The sequence below is a fragment of the Protopterus annectens genome, chromosome 4.part0 (assembly GCF_019279795.1).
Source record: "Protopterus annectens isolate FY-2018-M chromosome 4.part0, PAN1.0, whole genome shotgun sequence".
Taxonomy (NCBI): domain Eukaryota; kingdom Metazoa; phylum Chordata; order Ceratodontiformes; family Protopteridae; genus Protopterus; species Protopterus annectens.
The window spans coordinates 1,814,018,828-1,814,037,720 of record NC_056733.1 but is presented as its reverse complement, the minus strand read 5'-3'; the positions used below and the strand labels follow the sequence as shown (position 1 = coordinate 1,814,037,720).

Genomic DNA, 18,893 nt, shown 5'->3' with positions numbered 1-18,893 from the left:
GTACATTCCAATTGGTGCATTGTACTCAATAATGGGTCTGATGAGGGAAGAGTAGAGGGGCACCATTACATCTTGATGCGAACCCTTTCGTGATCAGATGGGTCACATAGAAGGATTTTTCTAACCACTTTGGCAACATGGTTATCAAAGGAAAGCTGACTATCTACTTGGGTCCCTAGATCCCGTATTTCTTCAGATTTCAGGGGATTACCTCCTATGTTGCAGTTTGTGGATACTCTGTTTTTTTCCAAAGGGGATTACTAGGCATTTTTTTTGCATTTAGCTTGAGACCATGGCTTTGACACCATGCATCAGTCTCATTTAGGCCCTTCTGGAGGATCTCCATGTCAGCCGGAGACTCTGTTATAGCACCCAGTTTGCAGTCGTCCGCAAACTTAGTCAGCCACAGCCCTTCCGTGCTTGCCTGTACTTCTGAGAAGTATATGCCAAACAGGAGGGGCCCCAGGACAGAGCCCTGAGGCACACCACTCGTTACTGGTCTGGATTCGGACATAGGATCCCGCTACTCTTACTTTATGGGATCTGTCCGAGAGCCAGTTTGCGATCCATCTTATGACATAAGGGTTTATATGCCCAGGCTGGTGAGCTTATCAAGAATACCTGAATGGGGAATGGTGTCAAATTAGCAAGGTCAAAGTAAGCAGTGTGTACCTCCTTTCCCTTATCTATAGCCTGAGTAACGGTCTCAAAGAAATCCACCAGGTTCAGGAGGCATGATCTGCCCTTGAAGCCAAACTGTGTGGGGTCCAGCGACTGGAGGTTCCCAATCTCTCCATATAGTTTTATTAGGGCAAAAAGACAACGCAGGAATGGAAAAACATGAAAAAGCTCCAAGTAGCACATGTAAAGACACTAATGAAATCAGTTTGGAAAGAGAAAGAACAGACTTCGAAGTCCCAGACAAATGAGGAAGTTGTAAGTACAACAGCCACTCTGCCTAAAATACGTAGAGGAATATGACTAGGAGAACAGTCAGCAGGACAGACTATTACACAGGAAAGCTAGAGGGTAACATCGCATGGAACATGAATAGGGGGAAATAAAGTGTAAATAGTTTAATGCATGGTTAAGAGCATTTTTTTAAAAACTGTAAAAGTATTAGACAATATACATGGGAATATTCTGTTAAGAGATTAAAATTGTATGTTAAGGCACATGAACAAAGTTAATAAATATGTACGATGTTCATTTGAGATCACATTTGAAGCAAAATATTATGCAATAAACTTGAGAATGCTGGAGGAAAAAAACTAGGCAAATGGGAAACTGAACCACAAGCTGAACTTAAAGCATAGAAACACATTGTTTTACTTGTTAAATGTGTAATTTTACAGTATGTGATACTGGTAAAATAAAACTATTTTACTGAACACACAGGACATGTAGTTTCAGTTTACAGTAAAGTACAAAAACAATTACGAGTGCACAGAAACTTTTTTTTAATGGATTAGAGTTTTGCTGTTGGTTTTACAAGTCAATAAAACATAGAAATCTCACTGAATTACTTGACAAAAATAATGAGTCTATATGGATATAGGTATAGCATAAGAAAAAAAAGCCAATAAACTCCCTGAACTTATCAATCATGTTTTGTCTACTGTGAACAATAAAAGCAGTTATTTTTTAAGCAGTGAAGCAGGTATTTTACAAGTTTTGCAACCAGAATTTTGTGTTACTAACTTCTTACATATGTTTACTTCATAAGGCAGGAAAGAAATAAATAGTTTGCTTTGTTTACTAATTACTGTGGTAAAATAATGACAATGCTGAACTAGAAAGAAAAAAAATGTGAAAAATTAAATGGGACATTATGCTCGGTAGGTTAATTGCCTAGTTTGGCTAACTACACTGAACGCACAGTGCCCTATTTGAACATGATGTATACAATGCTGGTTCCATAATGTGAATGAATTTCTGCGAATCTAAGTCCAATGAGAAGCAACATAATGATGTTATCAAGAGTTCTGCAGTTTGTATGTATTAAGGTACTCTACATTCTTTTTTTTTGTTTACATAAATAACCACATACCAGTGAAAGTAGAAGCCCATATCCAAAGACCTGGGGAATGTACACTGCAGTGTTGATACACAAGTCATCACACAAAACAGGAATGGCATTTGAGATACAGTACACTTCCTTACCACTTTTGAAGGAATGTAGGCGTATGGAATACTTCGGTCCTCACACATCACAGGTATGTGACAATAAACATCAATCGGTAACGTGTCTCCAGCCAAAACGACAATTCTGGATTCAGAAGGAAAAAGAAAAAAAGAACAGTGCAACTACAATGAAGTAGTAACTTGGAAGTGAAAAACAGACATTTTCACACACTAGGAACCTTAATATACAACAGCTATACTGTATTTGTAAAAAGGACAGCAACAAGAAAACCTGCTTAATGTCTTCCAAAAAGCAAATGCAGCAACTACTTTTGCAAAGGACAAAAAGAAAACTACAACACTGCTATAAACAGCAAGACAGCTGTACTTTATAAATGCTAGACAATGTTTTACCGAACAGCACAGCAATCACTCCGACTCTATACAGTAAACTTGCCAATATGAATGGCTGTCACAACATTTACGTTATCAAGCTTTTATGTACAACTATGTACATTCAAGTACATTTTTTTTTTTTTTTTTTGAAGTCAACAACCCCCCCTCCCCAAGTTATTCACCCATTCAAATTTCTATCTCCCCCCAGTAATATTTATGAGGCAGGAAACTCATCATTTTAAAGACAGACGGAAGGAGAGAGAGAGAGAGAGAGAGAGAGAGAGACAGAGAGAGAGAGACAGATCCCTCTCTTAGTCCTGACTAAGACTGTTTTGTACTGAATTATTACAACATGTAAGCATGACACAGGAGCACATCCTTCACATGCTTCAAATTCATCTGCCATGACACTGTGTGAAGCCACAACTCTACTTTCCAATGTCTCATCCACATCCCATCTGAAATGGCACAAAGCATATATCTTTGGTCATGAAGCTAACCCCAGTGGCCTCATTCCCTGCAAATTACAATATATTTGATACCATTATTATCTGGGCAAATGAACAAATTATTGTAGACTTTCAACCATGGCCTGGGCCACAAAAGAAAAAAAAACATAAGCAGAAGCCATTTAGATTAGTCAATCGATTCAACCAACCAATTAATCGCAGGAAGAAAGCTGGAATTTCTTAAGAAAAGCCAACAAAGAAAGGAAGAATTTGTGCATTCCAAAACAAAAACAAGTCTGGATCAAACTGCAGGCCATGAAGCAGCCAGCCAGTAAATGCCACTGCACAGCTTAAAATTACACTAATGTTTAACATTTATGCTTACTGTTTAACATGACACTAATGTTTAAATTTTTTGGGTTTCCACTTACAGTACATTGTATTTTGCATTATAGTATGGCTTCCGCTAAAAGGGGTTACACGCTCACAGTCTGACCTCCCCAGTCAAAAAATGAAAATAAATTGCTCATACTGTTTGGCAAAAGTCTGCATACACTAACAAGATTAGCATGTTAACAATTAATAAGTGCTTATGGAGAAGCTGTGGTGTAACTCAGAGATTATTAAAATAATCACCACTTTTTGTGATGGTCTAAAATAAAAGTTTTAAATTAAAGGCGACTGCAATTTGCTGTCTTTTTTACTCTGTTCTTCAGAGAAAACTGCTGAATGATAAACCATCAACATTACTTGCTGAATAATAGAACCATCACGCTTCCATGCAGTGACTTACTCAAGTGGTCAGAACCTCTAAACAACAGGCGTGGGTGAATCTGTCTCAAAGTAAAAAAAAAAACACAAGCTTTTTGTCAGTCTGTTAGGGTAGGTGGCTTTAATAATCCTTATGGACTACATGTCAGCCCTCTTTTGTTTTTACACTCCTGTACAATCTGCCTGGCATTTTCAGACATCAATGATAGGTCAGCCAATAAAACTAACAAAAATGAAACTATTCTGGCTGGCAGTTCAATCTTCAAAACTCATGACCAAAGACCACAGAGATATCAAACACCTATATACAAAAATGTGCTGGCTAAAATGTAAGGACACACATATGAAACCAGAACATTACATGTATGCCAAAAGGAAAGATTTTGCTCATCTCCATCCATTCACAGTCCCTTTTCCCATTTTTACAAATGGGTTGGGTTGTCATTTCAACAGCAACAATCAGCTAGAGCCAAGGTTCACACCACCGTGTAAGGTATCCCTGCAGTACATATATGAAAATGGGCTATATTCATTTTCTGAGCTACAGAGCACTTCATTTTACAGCATCCTGCAGCATGCTCCAAGGGAGTAAGACAACTAAAGGAAATCTTTGCCTACATTTTACTGCATTGGCCATATACTCCCAACCAAAAGACAACTGCATTAAGAGGCTAGCACCAGAAAATGGCTGCTTAGATATTAACTAGAGTTTGGTATATGAATATCAGCTGAAATTGTCAAACGTTGAAAACAACCAGGCTTTGATTCTTCTTATGACCAACTTAAGATAATCAAACAGTACAACACAAAAGACCTTTATTTTGAAGGAGAGGCCTGAACAAAGATAGAAAGGGAACACGTACTGATAATCCAAACAAAGAAGGGTTAAGGAAAGACGGGAAGTACATTGGAAGCCATCATAAAAGGAAAATAAACATTTTGCAAAGCTTAATTTTAAACAAAATAGATAAAAATAACCAGGAAGAATAAGGGAGATCAGCACACAGAAATGTGTCAAACTCAGCAGGGGCACCACCACAAAACTCTCATTTTTTTTTTACACCAGTTTCGATGAAGACCTGTTACAAAACAAAATACTTCACCTTCTAAATGCCTACTGTATTGTTAGCTCCCACTCAGATCAAGTGCCAGGGGAAAGCATCTTTCAATACAGATTAAATAGGCATCCCATGACTCAAAGGATTCAACTACAACCAAAAGATTCAAAGCCTTTCAAACCCCTACTGGCCCATAACAAATACCATTACAGTACTTTGCAGAAAGAAATCAGATTTATCCCTTTAGTCCAGATCTGAGCTACATCTCTGCTCATTTATTCAAACTATTAAATCCTAACCACTGCCGTACGCCACATCAAGAAAAGTACAGTTTTGTACCTACCATAAATGTAAATGTCCGATAGGTATGCATCTGCAGTCATCACATATGGGTTGTCCTGCCTCAGGCAGCCCTTCGGTCGGCCGGATTCCAAAGTCTGGGTCTGGCCTCGGCTGATGTCGCACTTTCCCCTACGTCAGAGCGTCTGGGGTATAAAAGCATCAGCCGACGCCATTTTCCTCAGTTTTTCTTGCCCCAGATGCCAGGTGCCCTCTAAGGAAGGCTAAAATTTGGAGATATGCATTGCAAAAACAAATCCAAACATGCACAGTACCATAAAAACAAATACACCATAATAGATCCCCCCCAGCTAGCTATAAGAGGGGTAAGTACCCAAGAAGTATACCACAGAGGGGAAGGAGGGAGGGTAAACCTGACTGCAGATGCATACCTATCGGACATCTACATTTATGGTAGGTACAAAACTGTACTATGTCCTTCAAGGATGCATCTGCAGTCATCACATATGGGTAGAATACCATAGCCAATCTGGGGGTGGAGGTACTAAGTAAAGGATGGTGTAGCCAAGATACCCTGCAGGACTGCCGTAGCAAAGCCTGCTCTGGATCTGGAGTATAAAGGTAAACTGTAATGCTTGGCAAATGTATGCACGGAGCTCCATGTAGCAGCTTCTAAAATGTCCTTGGTAGCCACCCCTCTTAGGAAGGCTGTGGTGGTGGCTGTGGCTCTCGTGGAATGAGGTCTAATGTCAGCTGGCACAGTTTTTCCATGAAAGGAGTAACAAAAACGAATGCAATTTCCTATCCATTTTGAAATTGTCTGTTTGGAAATTGCTTTTCCTTGTGCCCCAGCAGCATATGCTACAAACAGCTGGTCAGTCTTTCTGTAACTTTTAGTTCTGTCCAAGTAGTAGCGCAACTGTGTGTATGTCCAGGGTGTGCAGAAGTTTCTCCCCTTTATTTTGTGGTTGTGGAAAGAATGTAGGCAAGTGAATAGCTTGGTTCAAAGATACCCTGGATACCACCTTTGGCATAAATGTAGGATTGGTTCTCAATGGAACTCTGTCCTGATGAAAGATAAGAAATGGCTGTACTGCCATTAGAGCTTGTAACTCAGATACTCTTCTTGCTGAAGTTATGGCCAGAAGGAAGGCAGTTTTCCAAAACAGAAACTGTAGATCTGCAGATGCTGCTGGTTCAAAGGAAGTGTTAGTTTTTCCAACACGAAGTTAAGGTCCCAAGTAGGTAGAGGTGGTTTCCTTGGAGGATTGATGTTTTTGATTCCTCTTAGAAACGGTCTCAGGAGAGGATGAGAGAAGACAGGTGGATTAACATTGTATTCTGCTGAAATTGCTGAGGCATGTATCTTAATGGAAGAGTAAGACAGGCCGTTGTGGAACAATTCTGCCAAATATTCCAGTATATGTGCCATGTTCATCACTGTCACATCTAGGCCCTTTGTTGTGTTCCAAGCGTGAAATCTTTTCCATTTTGCTGAATATGCCTTCCTTGTGGAAGGCCGTCGAGCTTCCATAATAATATCCTTCACTCTCTGGGATAGCTTATCCTGAGGAGGAGGAGTCATGGTATTTTCCAGGCAGTTAGCTGCAAGGTTTTCAGGTTGGAATGCAGAGTCTTGAAATTGTGCTGCATTAGTAGAAGTGGCCATAGGGGGAGAGGCCACGGTTTCTCTTTAACAGTGGGTACCAGTGCTGTCTTGGCCAGTTTGGAGCTATCAAAATCACTCTGGGCTGCTCTGTCCTGATCTTCAGTAAAGCCTTGGTCATTAATGGGAGAGGTGGAAAAGCATACACTGTTAGAGCTTTCCAGTTGAAAAAGAGAGCGTCCACTTTCCATGCTTGTGGGTGGTATGTCCTTGAGCAGAATTTCTTCAGTTGATTGTAGGGGGAGGCGAACAGATCTATTTCCGGCCTTCCCCATGATTGTGTTATGAGTAAGAAGATGTCTGGGTGCAGCATCCATTCATGTGCATCCATGATATTTCTGCTTAAGCTGTCTGCCAGTATATTGTCTTTCCCTGGCATGAACTGGGACTGCAGCTGTATATTGAGTTTCAAGGACAGTTCCCATAGATTCATTGCCAGTCTGCAAAGAGGGTAGGAATGGGTGCCTCCTTGCTTGTTTATGTACCACATAACTGTGCTGTTGTCTGTCCTTATGAGTAGGTGGCCTTGATGAAGAAAAAGTTAAGGCCTCGATTGCTTGCATCACTGCCAGCATTTCCTTTTGGTTTATGTGCATGCGCAGCTCTCTTTGTGACCATAGCCCTTGGATACATCTGCCCTCCATGTGTGCTCCCCAACCTTGGTCTGAAGCGTCCGTAGTGATGGTTTGGTTGGCTCTTGGATTGCTGAAGGGCAACCCGCTGTTCGACTGGCAGGCTTGAGCCCACCACAGAAATTCCTTTTGGAGGCATGGAATGAGTGGGATCAAAGTTTCTAAGCTGTGACTGTGCTGAGTCCATAAACTCCTTGGGTACCATTGTAATTCTCATATGCAGCCTTGCTTGTGGAATCAGAAGAATGCAAGATGCCATGTAACCCAGGGCCTGCAGGATTTTCCTTGCAGTCAGCCGAGTTTGTCTTGTCAGATTCTTGAAGTAATCCGGTAGTTGTTTTTGTTTTTCTTCTGTGAGAAAGGCCATTTGGGTGGTTGTGTCTACATCCGCACCCAGAAAAGTTATTCTTTGGGATGGAACAAGTCTTGATTTGTGGATGTTGACTATATCCCAAGGCCTGCAGTAGGTGGATGGCATAATCCAAGTCCTTTAACAAAGTTTGCTTGCTGTCCGCTTGTATAAGGCAGTCGTCCAGATATGGGTAAATTTGAATCCCCTGAAGTCTGCAGTGTGCAATTACTGATGCCAGGCATTTCGTGAATACTCTGGGCGCAGTAGATAAGCCAAAGGGTAATGCTGAGAATTGATAATGCTCTGACCCTGCAAGAAATCTGAGGTGTCTTCTGCAACTTTGTCTGATAGGGACATGCAGGTATGCCTCCTTGAGGTCTAGAGTCACCAGCCAAGACCCCTTGCCCAGCATGGGAAGGAGTTGCTGTAGAGTCAGCATTTTGAATTTTGGCACAATGAGGTAAGTATTCAGTGCGGACAAGTCAAGAATAGGCCTCCATTGATTTTCTTTTCTTGGAACAAGGAATAATCTGGAGTAAAATCCTTGGCCTTGTTCTGAAAGAGGTACCTTTTCTATAGCTTTCATTTGTATTAAGTTGGAAATTTGTTTCAAAGCCTCTGCCCTCTGATTTGGTGGCAGGTCTGGCATGCCTTTTCTTTTTGGCAATGTGTGGAAATGGAACCTGTATCCTTGGTCTATTATTTGCAGTGTCCATGTGTCCCTTGTAATGCTGTGCCAATTTTTTGAAAAGAAAGCTTTCCGCCCAAAGGTGCTTCTAATTGAGCCCTGGTCGGCGGAGTCAAAACAAAGTCATTGGGTCTGTCCTGGTGTAGCAGTTGTAGTTCCTGCACTACCTCTCTGGTTGGGAGGCAGCCACTGACGGCCTCTGTAGGAGCCTCTAGCTTGCCCTCTACCTCTGGCACGCCTATTCCTACCTCTCTGAGATCTGTCTGAGTCCGGAAAGGACCAATTCTTAGTAGGCCAATTTCTGCTGAATCTCGGTGGTTGGACTTGCAGAAAGTCTTTGACTGTTTGCACAGATTTTGCCTTTTCTTCAAATTTCTTTAAGACCTCTTGAGCCGTGGAACCAAATAATTTGCTTTTCCATAGGAGCATCCAAAAGCTTAACTTTAACATGGTCTGGCAGAGATTGTTCCTTCAGCCAGGCATGCCTACGTATGACTGCACCTGTCATAGCTGACCTACATGAAGCTTCCAATGCATCATAACCACACTGCAAGCTGCTGGGAGTTGTATACCAGATCCTGAAGGGATTTGCGATAAAGGGGTTCAGAAGAAGACAGTTTCTTATGCAATTCATCTAACAAATACTCTTGGTACTGTATCATATGAAATTGACAATTTAATGCCCTCATGGAAAGAGTTGCAGAAGTATACACTTTCTTACCCCATCTCTCTAAAGCTCTGGACTCCCTTTCAGAGGGTAGAGGATTTCTAGCAGTGGCAGCTGCAACCCCTTTTGGGCCCTGGGAAATAGTTTCGGGATCAGCAGAGTGGGCCTTGTACAGGTGTAGATGTGAGTCCGGGACCCTGTAGTACCTATCAGGTTTGGCAGGAGCCGGAGGGAGAGAGAGTCAGGGGCTGTACTAGCATCAGAGTACACATCATCAATAACATTCAAAACAGGAGGTATAGCTAAAGGCCTATGCTGAGGTAAATGTAAAAAGGTCCTTAATCTCTTTCTAGAATCAGAGAATTCCTGACCCTGCCATTGAAAATGTTCTCTCAGAGTGTAATGTCTCTCCAAAGGAAAACTCTTCAGGAGGGGAAGCCGAGGGAATAGATTCTTCAGCATCAGAATCCTCGTAGGCCGAATAAGCCTCCTCCTGGTGGTCTGACATAGTAGAGCCATCAGTGGACTCATCTGAGGAGTGGAGGTCAGAGGGCTCAACCCTGGGCCTTTTGTCTGGAGGTGGTTGAGAGCCCCTGTCCGGATGAGGTTGAGAACCTCTAATTAAGGAGATAAGATCCTCTGCTAAGCTAAGAATCTGCGAGCCAGTAGAAGGTCTCTGAGAGGTAACCTTGGGAGGCAAAGCTTTAGCCCTAGAGAAAGCCTTAATGGACATGGATGCAGGAGGTCTGGCTGCACCACGTGCAGGAGTAGACTTGTCTAAAGGAATGGTGTCGGAAGGTTCCTGGACACCAGTTTCAGAAGGTAATTCAATAACCAACTTGGCTGGGGCCTCCGGGGCCGAGGTAGTCGGTTGTGCGGTTTCGGTGATCGGAAGTACCAAGGACTCTGTTTCAGCCGAGACACTCGCGGTAGGCCTGACCGTGGTTTCAGCCAAAACCGCGGCCCGCGTGTGTCTGTCCTTGTCCTTCCGTTTAACTAAATGCGAAGTCGGAGTCTCCGACGGCATCTTGTAAGCAAAACTAGCCCCAAAAATTCCTCTGCAAACTCCGACCGACGTCTAAGAGTCCGTTGGTTGAAGGAAGCACAGGCTGAACAGGCCGAGACGTCGTGGTCTGGGCCTAGGCAGGGGAGGCAGTAAGAGTGGAAATCCTTATGAGGTATTTGTTTCCCACAAGTTAAACAATTATTAACTTTATCTGACATCGGCTGAGGCAAGAGAGAGTCCCCAACGGGGTACTTAGCTTTTTCGAAGTCTTCGGTAGCTGAATCACAGGAGCTGGCCGACCGGCACTTGCGAACTGCTTCTGCTTCGGGCACCACGCGGCAAGAAAGACTAAGGAAAATGGCGTCGGCTGATGCTTTTATACCCCAGAAGCTCCGACGTAGGGGAAAGTGCGACATCAGCCGAGGCTAGACCCAGACTTTGGAATCCGGCCGACCGAAGGGCTGCCTGAGGCAGGACAACCCATATGTGATTACTGCAGATGCATCCTTGAAGGACATCTTGAGGTCTTCCATTTCATCTCAAAGAATGTGAAATGCCCTATGCATAAACCACACAAAGCAAAAAAACACTCACTGTAGCAGAAACCATCCACCAGAACTCCTTTTGGAAAGGAGGCTAGACTTCAAACTTCTCAATTTCAAATACAACTTAACACATTATCGGAGTAAAACCGCAACTGTTTTAACAAACGAAAATGTATAGCTTAGGATCAAAATGCACCAAAATGTCTGACTCTGCTGCTTTTTGAAACTATAACAATGAATGTCATACAACCCAAAATATTAAAAGTACAGCTCAGTATGCTTACCATAAATGTGGATGTTAGAGTGTACTCACTATTGCAGTCCTAACTTGTAGGACTTCCCACCGTGGAAGCTCTTGCCTGGCTTGACTACCAGAGAATAATTTCCCTCCACCTGGAGCCAGCAGACACCTTAAATTACTTCACTACTCTTGGTTATAAGGGGAGTTGGCCAGCACCATGACCTCAGTACTTTTCTTGCCGCTAATGGCAAGAGCCACCACCCCCCCCCCCCACCCCAGAGTGTCCTTGGCGTCAAGGGTCTGGGACCCTGTAATCCAGGAAAAAGAAGCAGAAAGAAGGTTAACCTGACTGAGGAGAATGTCCCAGCCTACACTGTAGGAGAGAGGGGGAAGAGTACTGCAACAGTGAATACACTTGAACAAATGCATTTATTTTAAGTACACACAACTGTACTACGTTCTTTGTGTTTCACTGCTGTAGTTCTAACTTGTGGGATGATTCTCAAAGCTGGAACGAAGGATGGAAGATTAAGGAGAGGTGAGGATGTCCTGCAAGATGGCAGTGGCAAATCCTGCTTTAGACTTGGAGTAGTCAGAAAGATGGCAATGTTTGGTAAAGGTATGCACTGAAGACCAAGTTTCTGCCTCTGAAATGTCCTTTGTGGGCACCCCTTTAAGAAATGCAGTGGAGATAACAGTAGCCTTGGTGGAATGTGTCCTCACAGCATCAGGGGTTTTCTCACCATTGTGGTTCTAAAAGGAGATACAGTGGGAGATCCATTTGGAGATTGCTTGCTTAGAAACTGGTTTGCCCTCAGAGCTACTGGCAAAGGCCACAAACAGTTGGTCTGATTTCCTGATACTCTTGGCTCTAAGTAGCAACACAGCTGCTCGTGTACATCCAAAGAAAGAAGGATCCTTTCCCCTTGTTTTGTGGGTTAGGGAAGAAAAGTAGGCAAATATACTGATCTAGCAAGGTCTCTGTCACCACTTTGGGCATAAAGAAAGCATTCATCCTGAGTGAGATTCTGGGTGGAAGATGAAGTGTTCCACACACGAGGGTCTGAAGCAGAGAAACTCTTCTGGCTGAGGTGATAGCAAGTAAGAGAGAAATCTTCCAGGTCAAAATTTTTAACTCACTGGGGGCAACTGGTTTAAAGGTTGGAAGGGTAAGTTTCTCCAACACAAAACTGAGGTCCCAGGGTGGAAAAAAAAGTTACGTACTCACCATAACGCTCCATCTGAGTTCTTCATTTGTCTTCAATCTGTGGGTTCCCGGATCTGGCTTGGATCCGACTCGGCTGCATATCCATGATCTGAGCTCTAAGATCCTCCCCTACCCATAATGCCCGTCTCATTCCTCCCTTCAGATCAAGTTTGCTGCCCTATCTAGTATTTGCAGCTGACCCAACACACCTTGTCCCATACCAAAAAGTCCATGAGCAAGAAGGAGAGAATAAGAAGCACCCTGATAGTGAGCACCTCCTCTAGTCATGAGACCACCAGACAGTTTATACAAGGCAGGGGGAAGGAGAAAGGGACGGCTGAAGACAAATGAAGAACAACAACCCAGATGGAACATTATAGTGATTACATAACTTCTTTACCTGAAGTTGTTTTGATTTGGTCTTCAACCTGTGGGACAGAGTTCCCAGTTACTAAAAAAATGGGAGTCCCTCATGGAAGGATATTCTGGAGCACAGCACAGCCAAAGGGTGCCTTGTTCCTGGATATGATGTCCAACTTATAATACGAGATGAAGGTATGAGAGGAGGCCCAAGTAGCCGCAGAGCAGATATCCAATGAAACTCTGGCCCAAAAAGCCGCTGAAGTAGCCATAGATCTGGTGGAATGTGCCTTCACATGACCTGACAGGGATATACTCCTAGCAGAATATGCCCGAATAACACACTGGGAAATCCAACTGGCAATAGTGATCTTAGATATTGGCTTCCCTAAAAAAGGTTTAGAGTAGGAAATGAAGAGTTGGTCAGACTTACGAAATGTTTTAGTCCTGTGCAGGTAGAAACGTAACTGTCTGTGCACATCCAATAAATGCAATTTGTATTCTCCCTGGTTTTGAAAATTTGGGCAGAAGACCAGGAAATTAAATTGCCTGATTAATGTTGGACTCTGAAGCTACCTTAGGAAGAAAGGATGGATTAGTACACAAGGACACACTGTCCTTATGAAAATTCATATAAGGGGGCTTGAATAACAATTCTTGAAGTTCCAAAACTCTCCTCGCAGAAGTAACAGCAACCAAGAAAGCAGTCTTCCAGGACAAAAATTGTAGATCCACAGAGGTTGCTGGCTCAAAGGGAGGCAGAACTAACGTTAAGATCTCAGGGAAGCATTTGGGTCCTTCACCGGTGGCCAAAGAAGAAAAGTGCCTTTGAGGAAGGCCTTGCAAAGCTATGAACATGCGAAGGAAGCCATATTATCACCCACATGAAAGTTAAAAATCGCAGCAAGTTGGACCTTGACCATATAAAAATTGGCACCTTGCTGAAAGATCCCAGCTAAAAATTCCAGAACCGCAGAAACTGGGGCAGTGAAGGGATCTAGGGCACGCTGCAAAGCCCGGATTGAGAAACGTCTCCATTTGCTGGAGTTCACCTTTCTGGTGGAAGACGTACGAGCCACCACCAGAATCCTTCTGACAGGTGAAGATAGGCCAGGAGTCCTGACCATCAGAGGAACTGGAGCAGCCAAGCAGTGAGCTTCAGACTTTCCAGGACTGGATGGGGAATCCCTGAGGGATGAGAGGTGAGATCCAGAACTGGATCCAACATCCATGGTGGAGCCACCAGATGAGACCAGAGAGAGCGAAACCAGACTTGGCGAGGTCAGAATGTGGCAATGAGGATAACTAGGCTCCCCAGCCTTCTGAAGGAATTTTAGTATTAAGCGAAGAGGAGGATAAGCACAGAGAAGACCGGGGAGTCAAGTATGAAAAAGAGCATCTTTCTGGGGCCTTCCCCCAGCAGGGGGTTCAGAGCAAAACTCTGCATTTCACATTGGAAGGAGAGGTGAAGAGATCGCAGCAAGGCTGATCCCACTTGCGAAAGATCTGTTCCGCTACTGAAGGACTCTAAGACCACTCGTAAGGCATCAGACTAGATCTGCTGAGCCTGTCCTCTAGAATTTTGAACCTCTCCGGAATGTGTGATACCACCAAAAAAACGGCCGATGGAGATCATCCACTCCCACACTTTCATGGCTTCACGACATAGGGGTAAGACCAGGTTCCCCCTGACTGTTTTGTAACAGACCACAGACATTGTCCATCTGGATAGCGATTGCTCCTGGGGGAAGATGGGCATGGAGAGACTACAAAGCTAGAAGCACTGGCCTCATCTCCAGGACGTTGATATGCAATCTGGTCTCATAGGAGGACCACAGACATATTGTCCATCTGGATAGTGATTGCTCCTGGGGGAAGATGGGCATGGAGAGACTGCAAAGCTAGAAGCACTGCCCTCATCTCCAGGACGTTGATATGCAATCTGGTCTCATAGGAGGACCATGTGCCTTGGACTGTCCTTCCCGAGCACTGCCCCCCCCACCCTAGCAGGGGTGGCATCCACAATCAACGTAGCCGTGGGGAAAGGTGAAAGAAAGGGATGACCCTGAACAAAGTCCAAGGAATGAATCCACCACAGAAGAGAGTCCCTGCACACTCAAGAGATTCAAAAGTACAGTTTTGTACCTACCATAAATGTAGATGTCCGATAGACATGCAACTGCAGTCATAACATGTGGGTTGTCCTGCCTCAGGCAGCCCTCGGTTGGCCGGATTCCAAAGTCTGGGTCCGACGTCGGCTGATGTCGCATTTCTCTCAGACGTCAGAGCGGCTGGAGTACATAAGCATCAGCCGACGCCATTTTCTTCAGTGTTTCTTGCCCCAGATGCCAGGTGCCCTCCAAGGAAGGCTGTAATCAAATTGGAAGACAAACAGGATTCCAAACAAATAAATGAGCAATAAAACAAATACACCATAACAGATATCCCCAGCTAAGAGTAACAGGGATAGGAGTGGACCCTAGGCATAGAGGGGTATGGAGGGAGGGAAAATCCGACTGCAGTTGCATGTCTATCGGACATCTACATTTATGGTAGGTACAAAACTGTACTATGTCCTTCAAGAAAGCAATTGCAGTCATAACATGTGGGTAGAATACCACAGCTTAGCTGGGGGAGGAGGAATGCTCTAGGAAAGAGATTGTGTGGCAATCAAACCCTGCAGGACTGCCGAAGCAAAGCCTGCTCTGGATCTGGAGTATAGAGGGAGATTGTAGTGTTTGCAGAATGTATGCACGGAGCTCCATGTAGCAGCTTCTAGAATGTCCTTGGTAGGCACCCCTCTTAAGAATGCTGTAGAGGTGGCTGTAGCTCTGGTGGAATGTGGTCTGACATTGGCTGGAACAGTCTTTCCATGAAAGGAATAACAGAATCTGATGCAATGCCCAATCCATTTAGAAATAGTCTGTTTTGAAATTGCTTTTCCTTGCACTACAGGGGCGTAAGCTACAAAAAGTTGTTCAGACTTCCTACTGGCCTTGGTTCTGTCCAGGTAGTATCAAAGTTGTCTGTGAATGTCCAAGGTATGCAACAGTCTTTCCCCCTTATTCTCAGGATTGGGGAAGAAAGCAGGCAGATGAATGGCTTGATTTAAAGAAACCCTAGATACCACCTTTGGCATAAAAGTAGGGTTGGTCCTTAATGAAACCCTGTCTCTATGAAAAATAATAAAGGGTGGTATTGCCATTAGGGCCTGTAGCTCCAAAACCCTTCTTGCTGAGGTAATTGCCAACAGGAAAGCTGTCTTCCATGAGAGAAATTGCAAGTCAACTGAAGCTGCTGGCTCAAATGGAGGTAGAGGCAGTTTTTCTAAGACAAAATTGAGGTCCCAGGCTGGCACTGGGGCCTTTCTTGGTGGCTTAATGTTCTTGATTCCCCTGAGGAATTGTCTTAGTAAGGGGTGAGAAAAAACAGGAGGATCAGTGTTATATCTAGCTGAAATAGCAGATGCATGTATCTTTATGGAAGAATATGAGAGGCCGTTTAACATTTCTGCCAAATATTCCAAGATGAGTGGGATGTTCAACAATGATGCATCATGTCCCTTGCTGGTATTCCAATTGCTGAATCTTTTCCACTTTGCTAAGTAAGCCTTTCTGGTGGATGGTCTTCGAGCCTCTGTTAGTATCCGCTGAACTTCCTTGGAGAGAGATAAGCTGAAGTTATTCATGGGATCTCCCAGGCTGTTAGCTGCAGTGTCTGAAGATTTGGATGCAGTGTTTCGAAATTGTGTTGAGTCAAAAGTAGAGGCCACTGGGGGAGGGCCCACCTCCTGGTGTGACATATGCTCCGTAGTAGTGGGTACCAGTGTTGTCTTGGCCAATCCGGAGCTATTATGATTCCCTTGGGCTTCTCTGCTTTGATCTTTAGTAATACTGAGGTCATCAGTGGCAGAGGTGGGAATGCATAGATTGCTAGTGAGTTCCAGTTGAATGAGAGGGCATCTATTTTCCAAGCTTTTGGATGGTATGTCCTTGTGCAAAATTTTGGTAGAAGGTGGTTGAGGTGAGAGGCAAACAGGTCCACTTCTGACTTGCCCCATGTCGAAGTGAGTTGTCTGAAGGCCTTCGGATGTAACCTCCACTCGTGTGGATCTGTGAAATTCCTGCTTAGGCTGTCCACCAACACATTGTCTTTTCCTGGAACAAACTGGGATTGTAACTGGATGTTTAGGCTCAGTGATTTCTCCCAAAGCTGCATTGTCAGTCTGCAAAGGGGGTAAAAGTGGGTGCCCCCCCTGCTTGTTTATGTACCACATCACAGTGGTGGTGTCTGTCCGTATCATTAAATGGCCTTGCTGGAGTTGGTGCTGAAAGGCCTCGATGGCATGCATTACTGCCAGCATTTCCTTTTGGTTTATATGCAGATGTGTTTCCTTTGGAGACCATTGTCCTTGTATACACCTGCCTTCCATGTGCGCCCCCCATCCAAGGTCTGAGGCGTCTGTAGTAATGGTCTGTGTTATCTGTGGTGTTTTGAATGACATACCTGTGTTTTCCTGGCTCACCGAGGCCCACCATAGAAATTCCTTTTGTAGGCATGGAATGAGTGGTATGATCGTCTCCAAGTTGTTGCTGTGTTGAGACCAAATGCTTTTTAGGTACCATTGAAGCTTTCTCATGTGCAGTTTTGCTAATGGAACCAGTAGAATGCAGGATGCCATGTAACCCAGGGCCTGTAGGAATCTCCTTGCAGTCATCTGGGTGAGTTTTGCTAAATGAAGTAATGAGTTAACTTCTCTTGCTTGTCTTCTGTCAGGTAAGCCATCTGAGAGGCTGTGTCTAGTTTGGCTCCTAAGAAGATTTGCTGGGATGGCTGCAGTCTTGACTTTTGGAAGTTGACTGTGTATCCCAGAGCTTGAAGTAATCGTATGACATAATCCAGGTTTTTTGTCATCAATTTGTCGTCCGCTTGTATGAGGCAGTCGTCCAGGTACGGGTAAATTTGTATACCCTGGAGCCTGCAATGAGCAATTACTGAAGCCAGGCATTTTGTAAATACTCTGGGCGCAGTAGATAAGCCAAATGGCAATGCTGAGAATTGATAATGCTCTGGCCCTGCAAGAAATCTGAGGTATCTTCTGCAGCTGTGTCTGATAGGGACATGCAGGTATGCCTCCTTAAGGTCCAGAGTAATCAGCCATGACTCCTTGCCCAGCATGGGAAGGAGTTGCTGTAGAGTCAGCATTTTGAACTTTGGTACTATGAGAAAGGTGTTTAATGCGGACAAGTCCAGTATTGGTCTCCATTGAGATTCTTTTCTTGGAACAAGGAACAGTCTTGAGTAAAACCCCTGGTCTTGTTCTTGTTGTGGAACTCTTTCTATTGCTTTCATTCGAGTCAGCAGAGTGATTTGCTTGATAGCCTCTGCCCTCTGATTTTGTGGTAGGTTTGGCATGCCTTGTTTTCTTGGTAAGGTATGAAAATGAAACCTGTACCCTCGGTCTATAATGTCCAAAATCCATTTGTCCTTTGTCAGTTTGTGCCAGTTTTCTGCAAACAGAGATAATTTTCTGCAAACAGAGATAATTTCCCGCCCAAGGGAGCTTCTAGTTCCCTGGTAGGCGGTAGTAGAGGAAAGTCATTGAGATTGTGGTTGTGGGGCAGGTGAAACCCCTGCGTCACTTCTTTGGTTTCTTGGCTGCCATTGTCGTCCCCTGTAAGGGCCTTTGTATTGGCCTCTTCCTCAGCCACGTCTGTTCTTACCCCTTTGAAACCTTTCTGGGTTAGGAAAGGACCAGTTTTTTGAAGGCCAATTCCTACTGAATCTGGGGGGTTGAACCTGTAGGAAATCTTTCACGGTCTGAACTGATTTTGCTTTTTCTTCGATGGTCTTTAACACATCCTTAGCATTTGCACCAAAAGCTTGTTCTTTTCCAAAGGTGCATCCAGAAGTTTTGCTTTTACATGATCTGGTAGAGGTTGATCTTTTAACCAAGCATGTCTACGAATCACTGCCCCTGTCATAGCTGCCCTACATGAAGCTTCCAGTGCATCATATCCACACTGCAGGAAGTGATTGCTTACTTGCTGAGTGTTATGTACAGCTTCCTGCAAAGTCTTCCTGTCTAAAGGATCAGGAGAAGCTAATGTTTTTTGTAAATCTTCTAAGAGATAATCCTGATATTGTAACATATGAAAAAGGCAATTTAAAGCTCTCATAGATAAGGTAGTGGATGTGTAAACCTTTTTGCCCCATCTCTCTAATGACCTAGCTTCCCTGTTTGTGGGCAAAGGATTGAGGTGGAGGCTGAAACTCCTTCAGGCCCCTGTGAAATAGTTTCCAAATCAGCAGTATGGGCCCTGAATAAATGGGAATGAATTTCTGGGACCCTGTAATACCCGTCTGGCTTGGCTGGAGCAGGAGGAAGAGAATCAGGGGTAGCACTAGAGTCAGAATACAAATCATCCAGA

General features: G+C 43.9%; 1 protein-coding gene across 1 annotated transcript in view; it reads right to left on the bottom strand.

The window, feature by feature from the left end:
- Window positions 1-1,762: 1,762 nt before the first annotated feature.
- The window catches only part of NHP2 (NHP2 ribonucleoprotein), a 231,677-nt gene continuing 214,546 nt past the window's right edge, over window positions 1,763-18,893 (bottom strand). Inside the window, exons 3-4 of the mRNA XM_044069935.1 lie at window positions 2,164-2,269; window positions 1,763-1,792 (exon numbers count right to left, since the gene is read on the bottom strand). Coding sequence (XP_043925870.1) covers window positions 1,763-1,792; window positions 2,164-2,269 — 136 coding nt within the window. The remainder of the gene's footprint in view (window positions 1,793-2,163; window positions 2,270-18,893) is intronic.